At 40.3% G+C, this 21,023-nt stretch overlaps 1 protein-coding gene across 1 annotated transcript in view; it reads left to right on the top strand.

The window, feature by feature from the left end:
- The window catches only part of SOBP (sine oculis binding protein homolog), a 167,002-nt gene that overhangs the window by 26,608 nt on the left and 119,371 nt on the right, over positions 1 to 21,023 (top strand). Inside the window, exon 4 of the mRNA XM_052645601.1 lies at positions 18,307 to 18,458. Coding sequence (XP_052501561.1) covers positions 18,307 to 18,458 — 152 coding nt within the window. The remainder of the gene's footprint in view (positions 1 to 18,306; positions 18,459 to 21,023) is intronic.

Here is a 21,023-nt window from a genome sequence, read left to right as displayed (position 1 = left end):
ACTATAAACACAGAGAAAACCTAAATCAGTGAAGGGACACTACATGTTTAAGAAGTGGAGACTAAATATTCTAAAAAGGCAGATTCTTCCTAAATTGATTGATATATTTAATTCAGTTCTGATAAAAATTTCATCATAAAATGTTGTGGAAATTAAAAAGCTATTTCTAAAATATGCATGGAGATGCAAAGGGGTATGAGTAACCAAAACTATCTTGAAGAATAAAAGCAAAATTAGAAGACTTATACTGTCAGATGTCAATATTTATTATGACTAGAATAATTATTAATTAATTAATATTATTAGTGTTAATTGTTGCTGTTGTTGTTATTCTTCTTTCAACCATATTTAAAATTATCCTTTAGAATTTATTGATCTATATTTGAGATATAAAAGAGGTAAGAGCACTTTTTGTTTCATGTCAGTTCTCTTTTGGTTTAATGCTTTATAGAACCTTTCCTTGCAATTATGAAATATATAAATTTTGTAAAAGTGCATAAAACATATATGCATTCTTTTACAAATAGTGATCCTTATGTACTCAAACCTTCTGTCCTCCATAGGGTAACTACTTTCGTGGTAATTATTCCTTTCCTTTCTTCCATAGTTGAAACAACTTAGTATGTCTCCCTAAGTAATATAGCTTATTTTTGCTTATTTTTGGACTTTATGAAATTATGGTAGCCAGCTTCCAAAGTGACCCCCAAATCATAGTCTCCTGGTGGTGTCTTCCTACATTGAATCAGGGATAGTCTGTGTGACCAACTTCTAAGGCTATCATAAAAGGTTATTGTAGTTTCTGCATAATTCTCTCACATTATTCACTCTGTGGGGAGCATGAAGAGACTTAAGCAGTCCTGTTAGGGGGACCCACATAGGCAGGAACTGAGGCCTCCTACCAGTAGCCAGCACTGACTTGCCAGCCCTGGGTCTGAACCACCTTAGAACCACAGGATCCCCCTGTCTAAGTCAAGTTTTCAGGTGACTGTAGCCCCCAAAGACATTTGATTGTAATCTCATGAGCAATCCTGAGTCAGAATTGCTCCAGATCACTCTCAAATACCTAATCCACAGAAACCATGAACAATAATAAATGATTTCTGTTGAATTTTTTAAAAAGACAAGAGATAATGATATAAAGATATACATATAAGCCATTGCAATAGAATCCAGAAAATAACCTAGATTGATTAGTTATGACAAAAGTATTAGTCAGCTTGGGTTTCCATAATAAAATATCATAGGCTGCATTGCTTAAATAAGCAACATTAATTTTCTCACAGTTCTGAAGAATGGAAGTCCAGAGCAAAGTCATCAGGGTTAACATCTGCTAAGAACTCTCTCTGTGAGTTGCAGGAGGTTGTCTTTTCCCTGTGTCCTCACATGGCAGAAAGAGATGGCACGCTCTCTTGTGTCTCTTCTTATAAAGGCAATAGTCCCATCAGACCAAGGCTCTACCCTCATGACCTCATCTAACCCTACTTAATTCTCAAAACACAGCATCACCTTGGGACTTAGAGCTTCAACATGAATTTTGGAGGGACACAAACATTCAGTCTGTAAGAACAAAAATGACTGTAAAACAGTGAGGAAAGAATATTCTTCTCAATAAAAGTTCTAATGCTAAAAAATGTATGTTGATTCTTCACACCATTCACAAAAATCAGTTCTAGCCGTAGATCTAAATGTGACAGGTAGACCATTAGAGCTTGTAGAAGAAAACCTCAGAGAATATATTTATGATCTTTAGTAGGCCAGTACTTCTTAAACTATATACTATAGGCATTAACCATAAAGAAAAAAGTTGATTAAATAGACTCTGTTAAAGTTAAGAATTTCTGTTGATTAAAAGATATCTTTCAAAAAATGAAGTGGCAAATCAAAGTGGGAAATCATGTTTGTAATACATGTTCCACAAAAGACTCATTCACAATACATAAAGAACCCCTGGAAATAAAGAAGAAGACATCCCAATAGCAAAATGAGCAAAAAATATAAACAGGCACTTCATTAAAGAAAATATCCCAGTGGCCTATAAACATATTAAAAGTTGTTCAGTCTCATTCAGTTCAGTTCAGTCACTCAGTCATGTCCGACTCTTTGCGACCCCATGAATTGCAGCATGCCAGGCCTCCCTGTCCATCACCAACTCCTGGAGTTCACCCAGATTCATGTCCATCAAGTCGGTGATGCCATCCAGCCATCTCATCCTCTGTCGTCTCCTTCTCCTCCTGCCCCCAATCCCTCCCAGCATCAGAGTCTTTTCCAATGAGTCAACTCTTCACATGAGGTGGCCAAAGTATTATTAGTCATTAGGAAAATAAAATTTAAAATCCCAGTGAGATACAAGTATACAAACACTAGAATAGCAAAAATGAAAAAAAAATTGACATACCCGGTGTTGGAGAACACAGAGCAACTGGAATGCTCGTACATTGCTGGTGGGAGTATAAACCAGTGTAACCACTCTTGAAAGCTGATTGCCAGCATCTGTTAATGCTGAACGTGTGTGTTTGTGCTCAGTTGCTCAGTTGTGTCTGAGTCTTTGTGAACCTGTGGACTGTATAGCCCACCAGACTCCCCTGTCCATGGGATTTTCCAGGCAAGAATACTGGAGTGGGTTGCCATTTTCCTCCTTCAGGGGTTCTTCCTAACCCAGGGATCCAACCTACATCTCCTATGGCTTCTGAATTGGCAGGCAGATTCTTTATCACTGAGCCACCTGGGAAATCCAATGCTGAACATACACATATCCCATTATCCAATAATTCCATCCTAGATATATACTCAACATAAATGTGTGTGTGTATATATATATATATATATATATTGTCCAGTCGCTAAGTTATGTCCAACTCTGCAACTCCTTGGACTATAACATGCCAGGCTCCTCTGTCCTCTACTATCTCATGGAGTTTGCTCAAATTCATGTCTGTTAAGTCAGTGATGCTGTCTAACCGTCTCATCCTCTGTCGCCCTCTTCTCCTCTTGCCTTCAATGTTTCCCAGCATCAGGGTTTTTCCAATGAGTCGGCTCTTCAAATCAGGTGGCCAAAGTATTGGACCTTCAGCTTCAGCATCAGTCTTTCCAATAAATATTCAGGGTTTATTTCCTTTAGGATTGACTGGTTTGATTACCTTGCAGTCCATGGGACTCTCTCAAGTCTTCTCCAGCACCACAGTGTATATATATATATATATATATAGAGCCAAAAGCATTTGAAAGAACCTTTATAGTAGCATTTATTCATAATAGCTAAAAACTGGAAACAATTTAAATGCTCAGCAACAGTAGTTAACATTGTCTCCTAGGGATTCCTTGGATGGGCCTATATGGGTGAGTGTGGGCCTTGAAGTTAAGTGTGAAATTGTGTGTATATGACATGTACAAAATTCAGACTGAAAAACTCTTGTCTCAAAAAATCTTGAGTACTTGACTTAAAGACCTAGATTAAAAAAAAAAATTAGCTCCTTCCTCTCTTGATTTCATCAACTAAGCCCTAGAATGTAGCTTTAACATTTTTATCCTTTGTCTAGTCTGTTCATAGCTTTCTCAAATTGAGTATTTAAAATCTCATTATTCCTTATTATTAAGGAATTATCATCTATTTACATGAATTATATCATGGTGAAGCCTAAAAATTAAGTTACAGGCATGAGACATTAATATCTCTCAAAGTGATCTACTTGAGAGCTGCTTTTGATATGGTAGATAGCATATTGAAAAGCAGAGACATTACTTTGCCAACAAAGGTCCATGTAGTCAAGGCTATGGTCTTCCAGTGGTCATGTATGGATGTGCGAGTTGGACTGTGAAGAAAGCTGAGCGCCAAAGAATTGATGTGTTTGAACTGTGGTGTTGGAGAAGAGAGTCCCTTGGACTGCAAGGAGATCCAACCAGTCCATTCTGAAGGAGATCAGCCCTGGGAATGATGCTAAAGCTGAAACTCCAGTACTTTGGCCACCTCATGCGAAGAATTGACTCATTGGAAAATACTCTGATGCTGGGAGGGCTTGGGGGCAGGAGGAGAAGGGGACAACAGAGGATGAGATGGCTCGATGGCATCACTAACTCGATGGACGTGAGTCTGAGTGAATCTGGGAGTTGGTGATGGACAGGGAGGCCTGGCATGCTGCGATTCATGGGGTCGCAAAGAGTCGAACATGACTGAGCAACTGAACTGAACTGAACTGAACTGAAAGTAGAGAGAAATGAAGGGTCACTGAATGAGTGACAAAAAAGTAGGATACACATTAATCTAGAGCAGTATGGTTCTTATCAGGGGGTAAATTTGCATGCCCCGCCCCCCAGGAGGACATCAGGCAGTATATGGAGATCTTTTTTGTTGTCACAGCTGGTAGAGGGGATGGTACTGGTGTGAGTGAGTAGAGGCCAGGGATGCAGCTAAATATCCTACAATGCACATGACAGTCCCACACAAGAATTAGAAACCAGGCCCTGCAGTGATGGCGACTCTGTGTGTGGGACACCTCTTGTGTACCACTCCAGCTCCTGTTGGTCCCACAGTGACTCTTGTGGTACTTTGACAGCTTAGACATGTGCATTCTGAAAGGGCCTTGCCTCATGCTTCTGGCATATGTTTCTAGTTTCTTGCCTTTGGACTTTCCCGATATGGCAGCATGGGCTTCATGTAAATCATTTTGGCAGCACATCCGCAAGTGCAAACCAGAAATATAGAGGGATTGACACGCTAGGTCAATGGGACATGAGATGTCATGAATAAAGTCTTTCTCCTTTTGCCCCCCTGGTTCCTTGGTGGCTCAGATGGTAAAGAATCTGCCTGCAATGCGGGATATCTGGGTTCAGTCCCTGAGTTGGGAAGACCCCCTGGAGGAGAGTATGGCAACCTACTCCAGTATTCTTGCCTGGAGAATTCTATGGACAGAGGAGCCAGGTGGGCTACAGTCCATGGGATCACAGAGTCTGACATGACTTAGCAGCTAACATTTTCACTTTTTCACTTCAAAGAGTTCTGAAATTTATTTCATACTCCAAAGAATGTTCTCTAGGACTGAATACCAGTTTCCTTTAATAGTGGCTAGCTTAGTATTACACTGTTACTTTGGCTCTTTGTCCTCCCCAGGTTCACTTCCCTTGTCCCCTAGTCTTCCTGGAATCACATGCCCAGTAAACCACATGCATGCAAATCTTTGTCTCAGGTTCTGTTTTCTGGGAAGACTCAGGACAAAATACTACGTGTGTGGAAGTTCACACTGAAAGATCAGAAATTAATGGAAAATAATATAAAAAGTCAGAATTTTATTCATGTTTATCTCTTTAAAGTGAAACATGAAAATGTAATAAAGAATTAAAAAAAGGGTACCAGATTTGTGGTGGCACAAATATTGGAGATCTTAGAAAGGTCCACTTCTAAAATTGTCCCATCAGCCAAAGAATTTTCTAAGCCTCTTCTATAAGGGCAAGGGACAACAGTGGTGGTCATACGGAAGGAGAAAAAAGAAATTACATGAGGGGTTCAAGAAAGGAAACGAAAGGAAAAAGATTACCCCCTGGCTGCACTCCTTTAAATGGATCTTGTTGTTTTGAGAAATTTAGAATCCTAGATTTTTAGTTAGAAGGAACCTAGGAGATCATCTATGGAAATTTCCTCTTTTACAGATGAGGAAAAGCAGGCTAGAGAGGCTAAATGAGCTTCTTAAGGTCACCAAGTTGCTTTCATGGCAGAATTAAGGACACCATCTAAACATGGATTCTAAATCACTCATCTCTGTGATACCTGCGGCAGCCTGGAACTTTTCTTGGCATTTTATAAACTCTTTTGAGGAGTATGACCAAGCTAAGATTTTAGAACACCCTGCCCCAGGTCACCAAGATGCTAAGATGTTAATAGGAAATGAGAGGAAACATCAGCTGTCCTTGCCCTTGCTTGTAGAGGGTGGGTGTGTTTCTGGAATTAATTAAGACTTGACTAAAGTGTTTGAAATTAATTATTTGAAGGTATAAATAAAGTTTGGTTAAGAGAGAGGAGTGGAGGTTAAGTTGGTAACTTGTTATTCTAAGGACATTCTCCATGCTGACTTCTCAAAGTTTATGTTAAATTGAGAAGACTTAGTTCATGGACTTGGCCAAGGAGAGTGGAAATAACGATTGTGTTCTGTTTGGGGGCTTTTCACTGGTGTTTCCTTCTAAGGCAACTTTGTTCTGAGTGGTTAGCAAAGAGGGTGTTCTTGGTTTCCTTTCCCACCTCCTGCCCCGACTCTGGACATCCAACTACACAAAGTGCATCTAGTAAGGATTCTGCCTTTTCTTCTCCTTACGCTGATGCCCAAAGTCAGACATTTCCTTCTAGTGGACAAGACAGATACAGTCTCTGTCTTAACTGGCTCACAGTTTGGTGGAAAGGACAGACAAAAAAAAAGACAACTCAATCAGGTCTGATGATGATCAAGTCCAGAGTGCTTTGGTATCTGATCAGGTTTGGGAGCAGGAAGAGCTTCCATAGGACGAGATTTAAGATAAGATACAAATCAGCCAAGGATTTGAGGTTGTATGTGAGGGAGGAAGCAGCACATGGAAAGGCTCAGAGGAGAGAGCACCTCAAGGTAAACAGAAGGAGGCACAGCCCAGAGAGTAGACAAGCCGAGAGGCTGTCCTGGGCATGGGAGCCACGGGACAGTTTGACTTCTTGAGGGCAGTGGATGCCACTGAAGGGTTTGGGGCAGGTGAAAGCAGTTAATCAGATTTGCTTCAGAGGAATTCCTCATTTCCACAGTGGAGGGAATGAGCTAGATGGGAGTGAAGTGGGAAGCCACCTGTAGTATGGGCGAGAGGTGTTGGTGGCTTCCTTGGAAAGGACAGCAGTAAACTCCACGGTGATGGGTGTTGTATAGCCTAGGACAGTGCCTGGTACGTAATTAGACTGCGTAAATAGTAACTGAATGAATGAATAGGTATACTGTAAAAAATATTTAGGAGGACCCGATAATTAATCAGAATATAGGAGGTGAAAGGGAGGGAAGGGGCAGGAAAGATAACCAGATTTCTGCTTGCAGGTAACTGCATGGATGGCCAGGAACTGAGATGGGAAACAAGTTATGGGAAGGTTGAAGGGGCAGGTAATGGGAGGGGTGTCTATGTAGCTTTGGATGTGACAGGTTAACACACTGGGAAGCAGTTGGATATAAACTGAGTAGTAACACTATCAGTTTGAAAATCTTCATCTTATGGATGGTAGCGGGAGTCACAGGAGTGCGTAGATGATATGGCCCAACGGGAGTATGCAGAGAGAAGAGAGGACTCTGCAGCGTTACAGTGGGTGTGACCCTCTGCCTTTCCTGTTGCCGGGCTGTTTTGGCACGTGAGGGCTCATCATATTTCCAAACAGGGATTGGCATGGGGCCCCTTCAGAGAGCCCTGCAATCACTCATTATTCTCATTCAAGAAATCTAAACGAATATTTCAAAGATGGGAAGGTGAAGAGGAAAGTAAATTATCGTTTTGACAGTGTTCCAGCAGGTTCATCTTGGTTCTTTCGACAAATTTAGTTCAGTGAAGGTTCTTGCCACTCTTTAGTCTGCTGAACTTGCAGTTCAGGTCATGGAGGGAAGGGGAGGGGCTGAGATGACAGCAGTGCATGATGCGAAGGCTTTACCCTCCCCGCATGGCCCTCTGGCCCCCGGTCTCTAGGCTGTCGATTCCTCTCCCCTAGGATGGTAGCTGCAGCAGGTACTCTGCCCGGTTGAACTACCTGGAATGCTGAGAGGTGGAACGTGGCGTGCTGCACAGCCGCACTGGGGCTGCCGATACCCCCTCTGTGGTCACCAAGAATGCCTGACTTCTGTTACCCCTGGGTGGTGACAGAGAGCCCTGGGGAGCAGGCTTGCTTTTCCCACAGTCCTTTTCTACTGCTTGTTGGCATTTTATGCTAGGGGCAGCCATGGGAAGCTCCTTGAGGACTGGGATCGAGTCTGTCTTGTTTGCCAGTGTATTTTCATTCAGACCCTATTAGAGTGTCTGACACAAAGTTGAGTAAATAAATGAATCCTTTATCTACAATGAAGGTTTCCCCTCTGGGGAGATTTGTCAAGCACTGTGAGGCCCATTAAGTATAATTAGTGGGACAGCCAGATTTCAGAAGGAGAAATGAGCCCTTCGGATAAATAATGGGTAATGGGAATACTTTTCTTATTCTGAAGTCCTATATAAAGCAGTTTGGCCCTTTCGTCCTAATATGCTGCTATTTGTCTTTCTTTGGAGATGATACCCCTCTGTGTAGAGCAGGGGCTTGGAATTGCTTTTCCAGAAGTGATCAATGTGCTGGTGCACACTTTTTGACCTTGCTCCCTTGTCCCTAATCATGTGCATCTGTTGGCTAGATGCTGAGACTTGGTGCCTGGACTTGAGCCATGTAGAAGAGAGAGAGGTCCAGAGGAGAGCAAACCCATCACTGCAGCAGAATCATCCCAGAGCACCTGAGGTTGGACAGAGGGTCAAATCCAGGACTCAGGGATGGGGGACAAGATTTTCACTGCGTTTCTTGTCCATGGCAACTACCTGAATTAGTGAATTCCGTGAACCTGAATTATTCAGTCTGTTAGGAGCGGCGTTACTCTCCCATTTCCTTATTATTGATGTCTGCCATTTTCTCTGTAGGACTTTATAGTAGAAAGGGTCGCCTTCTCTGTATATGATGCATGTAGCAGACACCACAGGACTTAGTGGACCATGGGTGTCTTTGTTCAGACCGGTGGTGTTTATTGAGGACTAGTGGTTGTCTTAGCACACCTAGCACTGGCCCCATGGCTGCTGGCCTTGTCCTTTTGCTCAGTGCAGACAGAGCTGCTAGCAATAGGGATCCAAATTCTGGGCAGAAGAGAAGAAACCTTCCTGATAATTAATGACCCACACAGAAGCGCTCATGCTTCAGCACTATTACAGGGCAGGACTGCAGAACATCTCAGGCAGATGTCCTTGGAAATCCAGTCTTGTGGATTCTCTCTGAAAACACCTGTCTGTGGTCACACTTGTGAAATACAGCACACTCTTATCTCCCTCTTGAAGATTCCTAATGACACATTGGTAGAACCCAGAAGTCTTACAGTAAAGAGCTTGTTGTTTAGCTTTGTTTGGCCCAATGCTTCCCATACATATTTGACCGTGGCAGTCTTTTTGTTTTAAATAACACCACTCTAAGTATCCCATGGTATTAGTGTTCTGTGGGGGTGTATTTTAGAAAATGTTGCATCGAGAATTCTGGTTTTTTGTTTTTTGGTTTTTTTTTTTTTTGCCTCTTAAGTCCTACCCTCTTCCTTTCTTATTCCCCCTTCTTAGGGTGAGTACATAGGAAAGACAGACTTTCTACAGTGAGTACTGAGAAGTGGAGGTGAGGTTTTCAAAGAGACTTAGAAAACGTCCCTTCACTGGCTAATCAGTGAAAGTATTTAAGTTAACATTAAGCTTCTGCAGGCACGTGTGCTCAGTAGTGTCAGGTTAAAGAATCCAAGTTTAGCGTGGTATGCAAGAGGGAATGACTACTTTGGGACTTTATGGGATCTCTCCTCTTAATACTTTCTTTCTTTAAATGTTGGGAAAATGAGTAAGGAAGAGACACTGGAAGTAAAGCAAATTCACTTTGAATTTGACTACAGAGTCAGTTTTCACAAAGAACTCTTTGGATTTTCCTCTGATATGCTTTGATTAGAGACACAGGGAGATGAATTCTCTGAATTTGGGTGAGTTACATTCCTACATTTTCATGATTGTTGAAGTCTCTTAAGTCTATCCTTTCCTTTTCATTAGTACTGTTACTATATAGACTCAGAACTTCATCTCCTTTCCTCTGCCTCCATCCATCCATCCATCCGTCCATCCATGCTTTTATGCATTCATTCAACATACTCTAAGCATTGATATGTACTAGTTACCGAACACGCAAAGATGAACAGGTCATGGTGCCTGCTCTCCTGTTGCCTGTTTCTAAAGATGTGGAATGAGAGTCCAGCCTTTCTGGACTAGAGTCACGTTTCTCAGCACATCTCTGATCCTGTCATGTCCTTTAAGAAACATCTGGGAGCTCCTTATTACCTGTGGAAGGAGGAGGAGCCCCTTCCACCCCAGAGCAAGATGATATTTAAGGGACCCTTCATGCAGGCCCCAGCAGTCCCAGTCTCATCTCTGGCTTCTCTCTTCATACAGCTGTGGAAGCCGAGGGGCCACAGGGCTTCTCCCAGTCCTTGGGCATGTCTGCCACTCCCTGGCTCCTGCTGGTCCTCTGTCCTGTGCCTCCTTCTCTTGAACTTTCTCCCCTTTCAAGGCCCAACTCACAAGCTGTGTTCTCTGGGCTTTAACAGGCTTCTGAACCCTCTTCCCACATTCTCCTGTTTTAGACTATGAGGCACAGACTTCTTGGGTCTGTTCTCTTGGGAGAAGGGTCATGTCCTGTTCAACTCAGCATTCTTGACCAGTAACCTAGTGCAGGGACCTGCACCTGGATGTAAGTGTTTAATTCATTCTGGAGCCATATCTTTGACAAATGTGTATGTTTACGTGTCATATATATATCCCCATATATATGTATATATATATATAAATAATTTAAAATTAGCTAGAAAAGTTCCATTAGAAAATTTAAAATTAATTTTATTAGTTTTTAACTTTTTATACTTTGTACATATTTTAGCAAACTTAAAAAATCTTTTGTGTAGTTCTTGTTAATATTTATTTATTTTTAATCAGTTGAATGCTTTACAATATTGGTTTTATTTCTGTCATACATCAACATGAAGTAACTATGGGTATACATATGTCCCCTCCCTCTTGAATCTCCCTCCTACCTCCCACCTGTTCCTAACCCTCTAGGTTATTACAGAGCCCCAATCAGAGTTCCCTGAGTCATATGGCAAATTCCCATTGGCTAGCTATTAATTTATGTTATCATATATGCTTCTATGATTCCATCTTTTCCCTGTCATTCTGTATAATATGTATATAATGCTTTGTATACATATTATATAATTTGTATAATATGCTCATTCCTTTTATATGTGTGTGTGCTAAGTTGCTTCAGTTATGTCCAGCTGTTTGCAACCCTATGGACTGTACCACAGCAGTCCAGAAAAGCCCTTCCACACCAGAAAAGCCCTTCCTTTTATATACTGGAACCAAATTTTAGTTTATGTATAGCAATTTAGATTTTATTTTGGAGTTAAGTACTACATTTGGGCTTCCCAGGTGACTCAGTGGTAAAGAAACCGTCTGCCAATGCAGAAGACACGGGTTCAATCCCAGGGTTGGGAAGATCTCTTGGAGAAGGAAATGGCAACCCACTCCAGTATTCCTGCCTGGGAATCCCATGGACAGAGGAGCCTGGCAGTCTACAAGATCATAGGGTTGCAAAAGAGTCGGACACTACTTAGCGACTAAACAACAGCTACCCTATTTGAAGGGATGTGGACTATTTTAAATCTTGAAATCACTTCAGATAATTCTACTTCCAAAAGAAAAATGGGAGTTATTTTAGGTACTATAAAAAAATCATAATTGTATGGAACCACTATCATTTAATTGCATCTCTCCTTTTAATGAGAATTAAGTGTAATAAAATTTTATTAATTCAGACTCTATTCTTTGGCAATTTTTGATAGTTCAGTTACCAAGGTCGCAGACATTTTCAGTTGTTACTATATACTTTTTAAAGGAGCAAACTGCTCAAGTGTAAAGATCCACCCATGTATGGATAGTTGATGTAATAATTACAAATAATTCCCATCTATTAATTACACAATATCTAGCAGTACAGTGACATATTTGGCAATACCTTGTCAACTATTAATTTAACTAATTTTTTAAAAGAATAAGTGTAAGTGAAGCTTTTATTAAACCTAATGGCTTTATTCTTAAATAGTCTGAGTTAATGAAATTTAACCAATTACTGGGTTGTTCTTTGTATTCAGATATTGGGTCTATAGATATCATCCACTGGGTGGGAGGGATGTGATTGAAGGGGCTGGTACCTACTCATTGGGCCTCCCAGACTGCATACGCTGTCACCTACCCTTTCCTTATGGCTCTGTGCTGTGCTGTGCTTAGTTGCTCAGTCGTGTCCAACTCCCTGCAACCACATGGACTGTAGCCCGCCAGGCTCCTCTGCCCATGGGATTCTCCAGCTTATGGCTCTAATTGCCAGTAATTTTAAGGCAGTCTCCTTTACATGGGGAATGTGCCTACTTTCTCTCATTTGATCCTCACCACAGCTAGAGTTAAGGTGGGCATTACTATTCCTTGAGTGACTTGCCCACGTCACACAGCTGGAAGGGGCAATAATAGTATTTTCACCTGTGTTCTCAGTCTCCCTCTCTCCAGACTTTATCATACTGTCTTTCAAATAATAGCGACTTAAGTTTGCAAAGGAGTAGGTATCTGTTACCTCATTCGCTTAAAAACCGGCCCGCCCTTGAGCTGTAATAAGTGGATCTGCCTGTTGCTTTTCTTTTCTGGAGATCCCGAGCTATATGCCGTTCTTCCCACCTCCTTCAGCTTCTCCTGTGCTTTCAATGCACATCTAAGAGTCATTCTGAAAATATTCGACATCATGCTGCAGTATGATCAGACGGCAGGCTTTTGGCCACTCTGCCTTCACTTGCTGGTCCTCAGCTAGCTCTGCCTATATGCCCAGGGCTAAACATTAGCCAAGTAGTGAGCAGAGGCTTCTTGTGCCCTTAGCCTCTCCCATCTCTGCCCTCCTTTTTTCTCATGGAGCTCTGTTCTTAGCCCTTCTCTCCACTCGCTGTGAAAACTTGTTCTTCTGAAAGAGTCACTCACTTTAAAGCATAAATCATTACAGACAAATATGTATTGAGCCTTACTGTTCTCAGGGAATTTATGTTTTAATGGAATAGAAGAAATATTTAGCCCAGAAAATTACTCCATAATGGTAGAAATGGATTTCTGTGAGTAGGTGAGGATCATTTTTGAAGCTAGAATATTCTTATTGGAATCTTCAAAGTGACACATATATAAGTGGTTCCTTACTTCACTCACATGGAAAGTCAGTCTTATCCATGTCCTGCTCCTAATCCCCATCCTTACAAAAGAAAAAGCTGTGAGTAGAATGACTGCTTCCTGAGACCCAGGTATATTGGTTCTGTCTCATCATTTCATGTTAAAGTGGCCCTTGAGGGTGCAGACAGAATGTTTGCAGCAAATCCACGTCTCATAGTCATAAAGAAGCATAGGCTTGCACTGTGGGCCTTTAACTTGTTTCTTAAAAAAATCGACCAACAAATATTGATTGAGTAACACTTCAGCTGTCTCCTCAAAGACATTTTGACCTTTCTGATTCCATTTTGTCTATTAGTGTGTTATGGAGCAGTGTGCTGTGCAAGTAGCAGAATCTGTGACAGCTTTTAGTCTTTTTCTTGGAGGGATGTCTGTGTGGATGGTGTATAATCTCACCCATTTAGAAAGACTGTGGTCTCTAAGGTGTAGTAATCAAGAGCTTGGGCCCTGGAGTCAGATGCCCTGGTTTTCATCTTAGCTTTGGTATGTATTGACTGTATGATTTGAAGCAAATTACTTGGCTTCTAAACCTCACTTTCCACATCTGCATAAGGGGGATACTGTTGGTACCTACCTGCCTGGGTGGTGGTAGCTGTGATTAAGATTAAATGATGGATTTAAAGAACTTTGCACTGTGCCTGGCACCTATTAAATATGAAATAATTACTAGCCATAATTATCTTCCTTTTGGTTCAGTGGTCCAGATTTTCTCCTAGTCTCCCTTATTTTTATTTCTAGAACACAAGGAATTGTACAGGAGCTTCTATAGGACTGTAGAGACTTTTAAATTAGACTGCCTTAAGGTTTTTGAAATTCAGTTATTCCAAGAAGGGCTTCAAAGAAAGCAAACTTTAATCTTAGTTTCTTGCCTGCTTTCCAGGCCATGTATTTATTCTGTTCTTAAGTGTAACTTCTCCAACAAATAGTTTGAATGTTACCTGTGCTTTCATTTCATAGTGTGGAAAACACATACGAATCACTTCAAGCTGTCTTTCAGCTTGTTTCAAACATAATTCAAGTCTTGAAATGATTATCTGGACATATGCATTCTAGGAACTGTTGGAGGAGAGAAACAGCACCAGCAGATACTTTTAGATTTGTTTTCTCAGTCTTAGATTCCCATGAAAGTTACAAAAGGGTGGTGAATCACTTGGGGTCCATTACGGCCCTGCTGATTTGCTTTGTGCTCTGGTCAGGTAAGCTAGTATGCATGTTCATAACCAATTAAAATGCCTCTAGAATGGCATTGACCAAGGCCATCCTTATTTTTAAGTCCCCAGGTAAGCAATTTTTCAACTTCAGCAAGGCATTTCAGAAATGCTTGACTTCATACTTCTCTGCCTTGTGATAAATAAATACAATTTTGATTTTATCTCAGAGTAATTAAGTTAGATTTCTCCTTCTGGTATATAGAGTAGAATAATGTTCTATAGCTCTTTGAACATTAGATTGGAAAGAATGTGCCCTAAACATTGTGCTTAATTAAATCCTAAAGAGGTGGTACAAATTTTTATGATTAATTGAAACATGCCTATTTTGACTGATGCATATTTATATGATATTATCATATAAAGGATTTATCATGTTATATAAACTATTCACTATGGGAATGTGATTTAAAGCTGTAAGCATTTTGCATTTGTTGCTGCATTGTTCATTATGAAAAATACACAGGCTAATAATGTCTATAAGGAAAAATCTGTTACAAGAATTTTCTTTGAGGTAATCTTGTCTCTAATGGCCCAGATTTTAGTCTACATATAAGAGATCAGGTTTTCCTAGTTTAAAGAAATATTTTTAAAATTAAAAAATTTTAAAGCAGATAAGATTCAAAAAACTAAAGGTCTGGGGCCTTCTGTTTTGCCAGTGTAAAGCATGCACACAATCTTGGGTTTCAGATTTTTAGAAAAAGATGTGTTTGTTAAAATGAACCAATTCTTTTGGCTTTAGTGTTTCCCAGGTGATGCTAGTGGTAAAGAACCCACCTGCCAATGCAGGAGACTCAGGAGACCTGGGTTCAATCCCTGGGTCGGGAAGATCCCCTAGAGGAGGGCATGGCAACCCACTCCAATATTCTTGCCTGGAGAATCCCATGGTCAGAGGTGTCTGGTGGGCTACAATCCACAGGGTCACAAAGAATCAAACATGACTAAAGCAACTTAGCATGCATGCATGCATTTTGGCTTTAAGTACTTAAGAAAAGCTCATTTACTAGGGATACAGACATGCTGTTTAAGATGGGGTACCATCTCATGTGTGGTGGCAGAATTTTCCGCTAAGTTTTAGCTGACAATATTAATTTTAATAACCAAAGTTCTTTCTTATTTCTTAAATATATTAATAAAAATGACTTTTATTAAGACTAGAACATCTGAGATATCTGAACATGTTTTCATGAACTTTTGGAATAATCCCTTTATCTGACTCTTCTTTGGAGCATTAGCTGTTGATAACAGTTTGGTGACAGAACAGGAGATATCTGATGACAGTTTTCCAAAGGGTTTGCCTTTATGAAACACAATTTTATGAAAAACGGAAGAGAATACTGAATTATTTAACAAGACAGATGCTAAGTACCATTCTAAGAGTTTTCCAACTGCCAGATACAAAAGTGCACAATTTCTTTTGTCTCCTTTTCTCATATCGTTACTTTGTAGTACAAATTATTTATAAAAATAATCTGCTTTAAAATTATAGTTTTTATTTGTTAGCTCTATTGTAAAAAACTATCCTTGTCTCTCCTTTAAAAAAGACAAGTAGGACTGTGTGGTGATGATGGAGTAAAGTATGAGACAGACCTGTGAGTGGCCTTTTTGCCCTGGGCATCATTCCTTCAGGTCAGGCCAGGATTCAGGCCAGCTGCCCAGCCTTCTTATAGCTTTGCTCCTCTGTCATCTCGCTTTTAGTCTGTGATAGTTAAAGATCTAGGACTAAAACACTTACTACCCCCACATCCCTCCAAATCAGACTATTTAAAGGAAGACACTGCAAGGGGAAACCTAAGGCATGTTCTAAAGTGGCTCCTGGGGAAGTGGGGTCTCCTCATTGAACTTTGAGGCCAAATAATTTCCCCCATAAAATCTTTTTTTCCTTACAGATTTCACCAGAATCAAGCTTTTGGCCAACGGATCATTTGTGAGAATTCTGCTGTATCATCTTTTTGTCAGGAATTTAAGATTTTAAAGTAGCTAACTGGAAAAATAGAAACTATTAGTTTCTATTAAAATAAAATTTAAAATATTAGTACTAGTTAGTTTAGTAATGATAGATGATTATTGTCTACATATACTCTTGCTAATCTAATGTTAAGAACTCCACCATACTCTAAGGGAAATTATAGAGTCTTGTTAATTTTTCATACCGTGTAAAATATCTGTAGACAGGTGCCATATTATTAATCATACAAAATATAAATAAATCTTGCTTTGAATAGAATACATTATTAAATACAGTCATTGCATGACATTTGAATTCATGTTATGACTCCATTTAAAGGAAGTTATTTTATCAAAAATGTTTGATTAACATCAGAGGTTCTTTTTTTATAGTGTCTCATTTGATAATTAACAATCAATTACAACATGTAATTTGTGAAATAAAAATGATCATTAAAATGACAATACTTATTCCATTAAGGTAAACAAAATGCTACACAGAGTTTTGAGTGATGACACTTGGTGGGGGAAAAAAGCCATATCACTGCACTACAAATTAGTTTGCTTCTAATTTTGCAGGCTGATGACCGCACTGCCTCAAACCAAATCTTTTCCTCTGGAAATGGAATGATTGCATGACAGGCTCTATGAACCATGAATATGTCAACAATTCATGAACCAGGCCTTGCTTAGCAATTAGTCTTTGGGGGATTTTATTCGGAAATCAGACAACACTATACCAGAGCTTGTTGGGGATTTTATGATTGCCACCCATGTCTGGAGCATGAGTTTGGGTTAGTACGAAAAAAAAATCCATAAAGGAGGAATAAGTAGGCAATCAGTCATACACACACACACACACACACACACACACACACACACACACGGTCAATTGGGATGACCATGGAAACGTAAGATACTGAGAGCCCTCTAGGAGGTAGCAAGGAAATATTTCTTAGATTTCCACTAAGAAATCGTCTATTTTCTGTGTAAACACCCGTGTTTCCCTGACTCCAGTCATTTGAATATCACCATCACATTTTGTTACACCATCTTACCACCTGCACTATGATTTACTCAATATATTTTATTAACTGACTCACTTTAAAAGCCTTTGTTTGTCTTAAGCAATATATTTGTGATATTCTGGGCTTGCTGTGCTAGTTAAATTTGTTTTTTTTTCTCTTACAAAGGACAAGAAATACAGTAGTTTAAATATCGAAAATATCTGTCTACCACCTAACATTATTCTAAGTGTTCCCTCGACATGGGTACCAGGTGCTACAGAAGCTACTAGGACCACCAGTCTGGCTGAGAATGATCTGGGCAGCTGAGTGACCTCAGGCCTCATGGCTGACACTCCCCATTACCATTCCTCCATCCAAGGACCATGAACCACATCACCTGGAGGGGAATTTGAATCAGTACTGCGCCTCCCCAAGGATGGTGGTTAGGGAAGGCTGTATCATAGCAGACTGCCCAGGCAGCTGGGATACTGCCTGCCTTCAGGAGAACCTGGCCACTCACACCTTTCCTTTCTTTGACTGACCCTATCACCCAGAAATCGTTATATTGCAGGAGTCAAAAAACACCCCCTTTCATGTAACAGTAATTGGGAACACAGAAAGATTGAGCCTGGCTCCTGACTGTCCCAATTCACATGGGGACATCACTTTTATCGGTTAGCACTGGGCAGCTGACGCAATATGGATCTTGTAGGCTGTCAGCAGTACCCTTGAAGAAAGGAGTCACTTTCCAAGCTTCATTAGTACAGAGCCTGGTTTAACCAGGCAGAATAAGCATTTGTACCAGGATAAGAAGCCCTGGGAACCCTCATGGCTCTGCAGTCATGCTTTGGTTTTTAAATAAATGATGTCTTTTGGAAACATAGGAGCCAACCAAAAAAAAAAAAAAAAAAAGGAAGAAAGAACAATGAGAGGGAGAAAAGCACTAAGTCTTTCCACCAAGAGCTGGCTATTTTCCTAGGTCAGAAAGTGGTGAGGTACTGAAATTAAGATCAGACCTCAAGTAAATCTCTGAGGTTCAGGGTGTGTCTAAGTTTGAAGGGATGTTTGCTTCTGATATGAACATTTTTCTTATACTTTTATTATAGAAGATGATGTGTCAAATGTACAAATAATGTGTGCCTGGTGCCAGAAAGTGGGAATCAAGCGCTATTCCCTGAGTATGGGAAGTGAGGTGAAAAGCTTCTGCAGCGAGAAGTGCTTTGCCGCCTGCCGACGAGCCTACTTCAAGAGAAATAAGGTAAGAGCACCGTAGAGAGAGGCGGCCCATGCAGGCCTCACCACCCCGTGCGCATGCGCCTCTTAGCTTCTAGCTGAACTCACTGCGCACCCCGTACTTTGAGTCTTTCTGTTTTGTCTGTTCTCTTTCTCTGTCATACTTAACCTTCTGGATTAAGGAGCCCCCTTCTAATGTGTAACCTGTCCTTCAATTTCTCTTCTCTTGGTGTTTGAATTCTGAGAGGGTGAATGAATCTGATGAAGACACAGTGGTCGCAGCCGGTATCCTAAGTGACAGTGTCTCTCTGGCAGTGGAGTACTAGACGAGGGTCTATGAAAGAGAAGTGGTAGGCATTTCCTATCAAGGCCGAAGAACTAGCCGCAGAAGCATGGCCAGAAAGCTTTTAGTCCGCTCAGCTTTATACTTGTTTGCAAGGCGAATGTCGCTCTGGCTCTTTCCAAAATCCGACCCACAAATTCTAATCAGGAAAAAGTCAAGTTTTTCTTGACACCTTACATTAAAATTGATTGATATTGAGAGAAGATGAAATAATGAATATATGAACCAACCTTGCTCACGCAGCGAAGTGTTTGTGAGAAGCATGGTGGGTGAACACAGGAACAGCCATGGTTATGGTTTCTTTTTTTGTTTTGCCTTAAGACATCTCAGATCTGAAAGTGTCCTTTTAGAATAGCGTTAGCCACCATTGATGGGAAATGGAATGCATGATGTTTGTACAATCAACATACACACTCAGTTAATTTCCTAATCTTTTAAGAACCGCTATTGCATTCTGCCACTAATAATTGAAGTCAATTGCTAGTTCTTGATGATTTTCCATTAATCTGCAAATCTTCCTTAATTCATAAAATCGTCCACATTTTGCTAACCATTTCCATTATACAATATCAAAATCTGTCCTTCTTTGAAGCAAACAGTTACTGTTTTTTTAAGTCTGATATTTGCAATCCTGAAATGCTAATTTGGGGCTCACTGCATTGCAAGAAGCACTGTTGCAGCAAATTATCTCCTTCAAATTTGGGTCACATCATTCAGCCAAAAAACATAATGCCAAAAGAATTAGGCTGCAGAATTCAGCGAGGTGGAATTTTAGTAGCAGTCTCTAAGAATTAGTCTCATAATCTTCACTGGAACAGGGAGACAAGTAAGGAAATTGGAATTCTTTTGGGACAGTCAACAGTTCACTTTCCCTTGGGAGGGGCCTCACGGGAGGGGCTGGTGAGGCTTTAGAGGAGGGTGGTTGGAACAACGCGTGGGAGACACGTTTTGTTTTAATATTTGGGGATTAAAATGATCTCTGAGACCCTGGGGCTCCCGTTTTGAATGCTGAGCACTGGGGTAACAATCACAAGAGTGGGCCCAGAGCTTTCATCTTCAAAGCCGTACTTACCACAACAAAATACTTTGCATTCCATCCCAGAAGATGGCTATAGAACAGGGGTTTTGTCTTTCCATGATTCCAAAGGGTTATGGGTCTGAATCTTGATGGACTGCCTGTAGTGAATAAAATCAAGCAAGATAAATTTGTCACAGTCCTGGTAATACATGTTGCACTTTGCGCAGTGATCCAACTTTTTAAGCCTTTGATAAAAGGCATCTGATTCAATTTGAAAAAAAAAAGTCCATAAAATATATATGTATAATACATATCATATATACAGCATATACATATTTATAATTATAAAGTTTAAGGTCAAACTGAATTTAAAATTCCATAGCATACAGTTTTGAAAAATGGATAACTGGGAGCCAAGATAAGAGTATTTGGAATACTTAGTACGTAAAATCAGCAAAGGGAGAAAGACTTTTCACTTTCTGCAAGTAGTTATTGGGGTAGTTCTTTGAATATCCTGTAAAACCTGGGAGCGGCAGTGACTTGAAGTTTAGCCAGTGACTTTGAGGGCTGACCCCCCAGCCCATTAGTGTGCATACAATACCTGTCTTCTCTGCAATCTTCATGCTTATTTATGTATTCCAAACCTCTGCCACACTAGACGGTCTCGTTTTTCAGATAGAGAAATAAACTGGTCACATCGCTTGCTGGATTCTTTTTTTTTTTAATTTCAAGAGTGTTATCTCTGCAACAATATCCTATTGTATTACAATAAACATGTACAGCTGCTGCATTTCTGTTAACTGATAGGATTTTGTGGTCATTTCATTTAGGGCTTGGGTTTCCTAATGGATTGTATTAGATACCAGTCTCCATCCTGCCATTTCTAAGAACTGCTGTACTAAACCCCAGGGTGTTCCTCGCTGAAGACAATAGCAAATAGCTACTTCTGTTCTTGTATCATTTAACAAAGTCTTTAGTCCTCATTATTAAAATTGTGGACTGCTTAATCTTAGAGGGCAGAATTCCTCCCATTCCTACATAAAAGATTTTCTGGCTAAATTCTACACATTTAAATACTGGGAAGTGGATGGAAAACAGTGAATAATGTGTATGCAGAACAGAATTTTGCCTTAGGTATAATGTAGAACCTAAAAAAACATGTAAAATTAACTATGTTGTAAATTATGCTTTATAATGACAGGCCGCTTCTTGGTAGATAGCATGCTGGG

This window comes from Budorcas taxicolor, chromosome 9 (assembly GCF_023091745.1).
Source record: "Budorcas taxicolor isolate Tak-1 chromosome 9, Takin1.1, whole genome shotgun sequence".
Classification (NCBI taxonomy): domain Eukaryota; kingdom Metazoa; phylum Chordata; class Mammalia; order Artiodactyla; family Bovidae; genus Budorcas; species Budorcas taxicolor.
The sequence above is the reverse complement of the archived record's forward strand: the minus strand, read 5'-3'. Positions and strand labels throughout refer to the sequence as shown.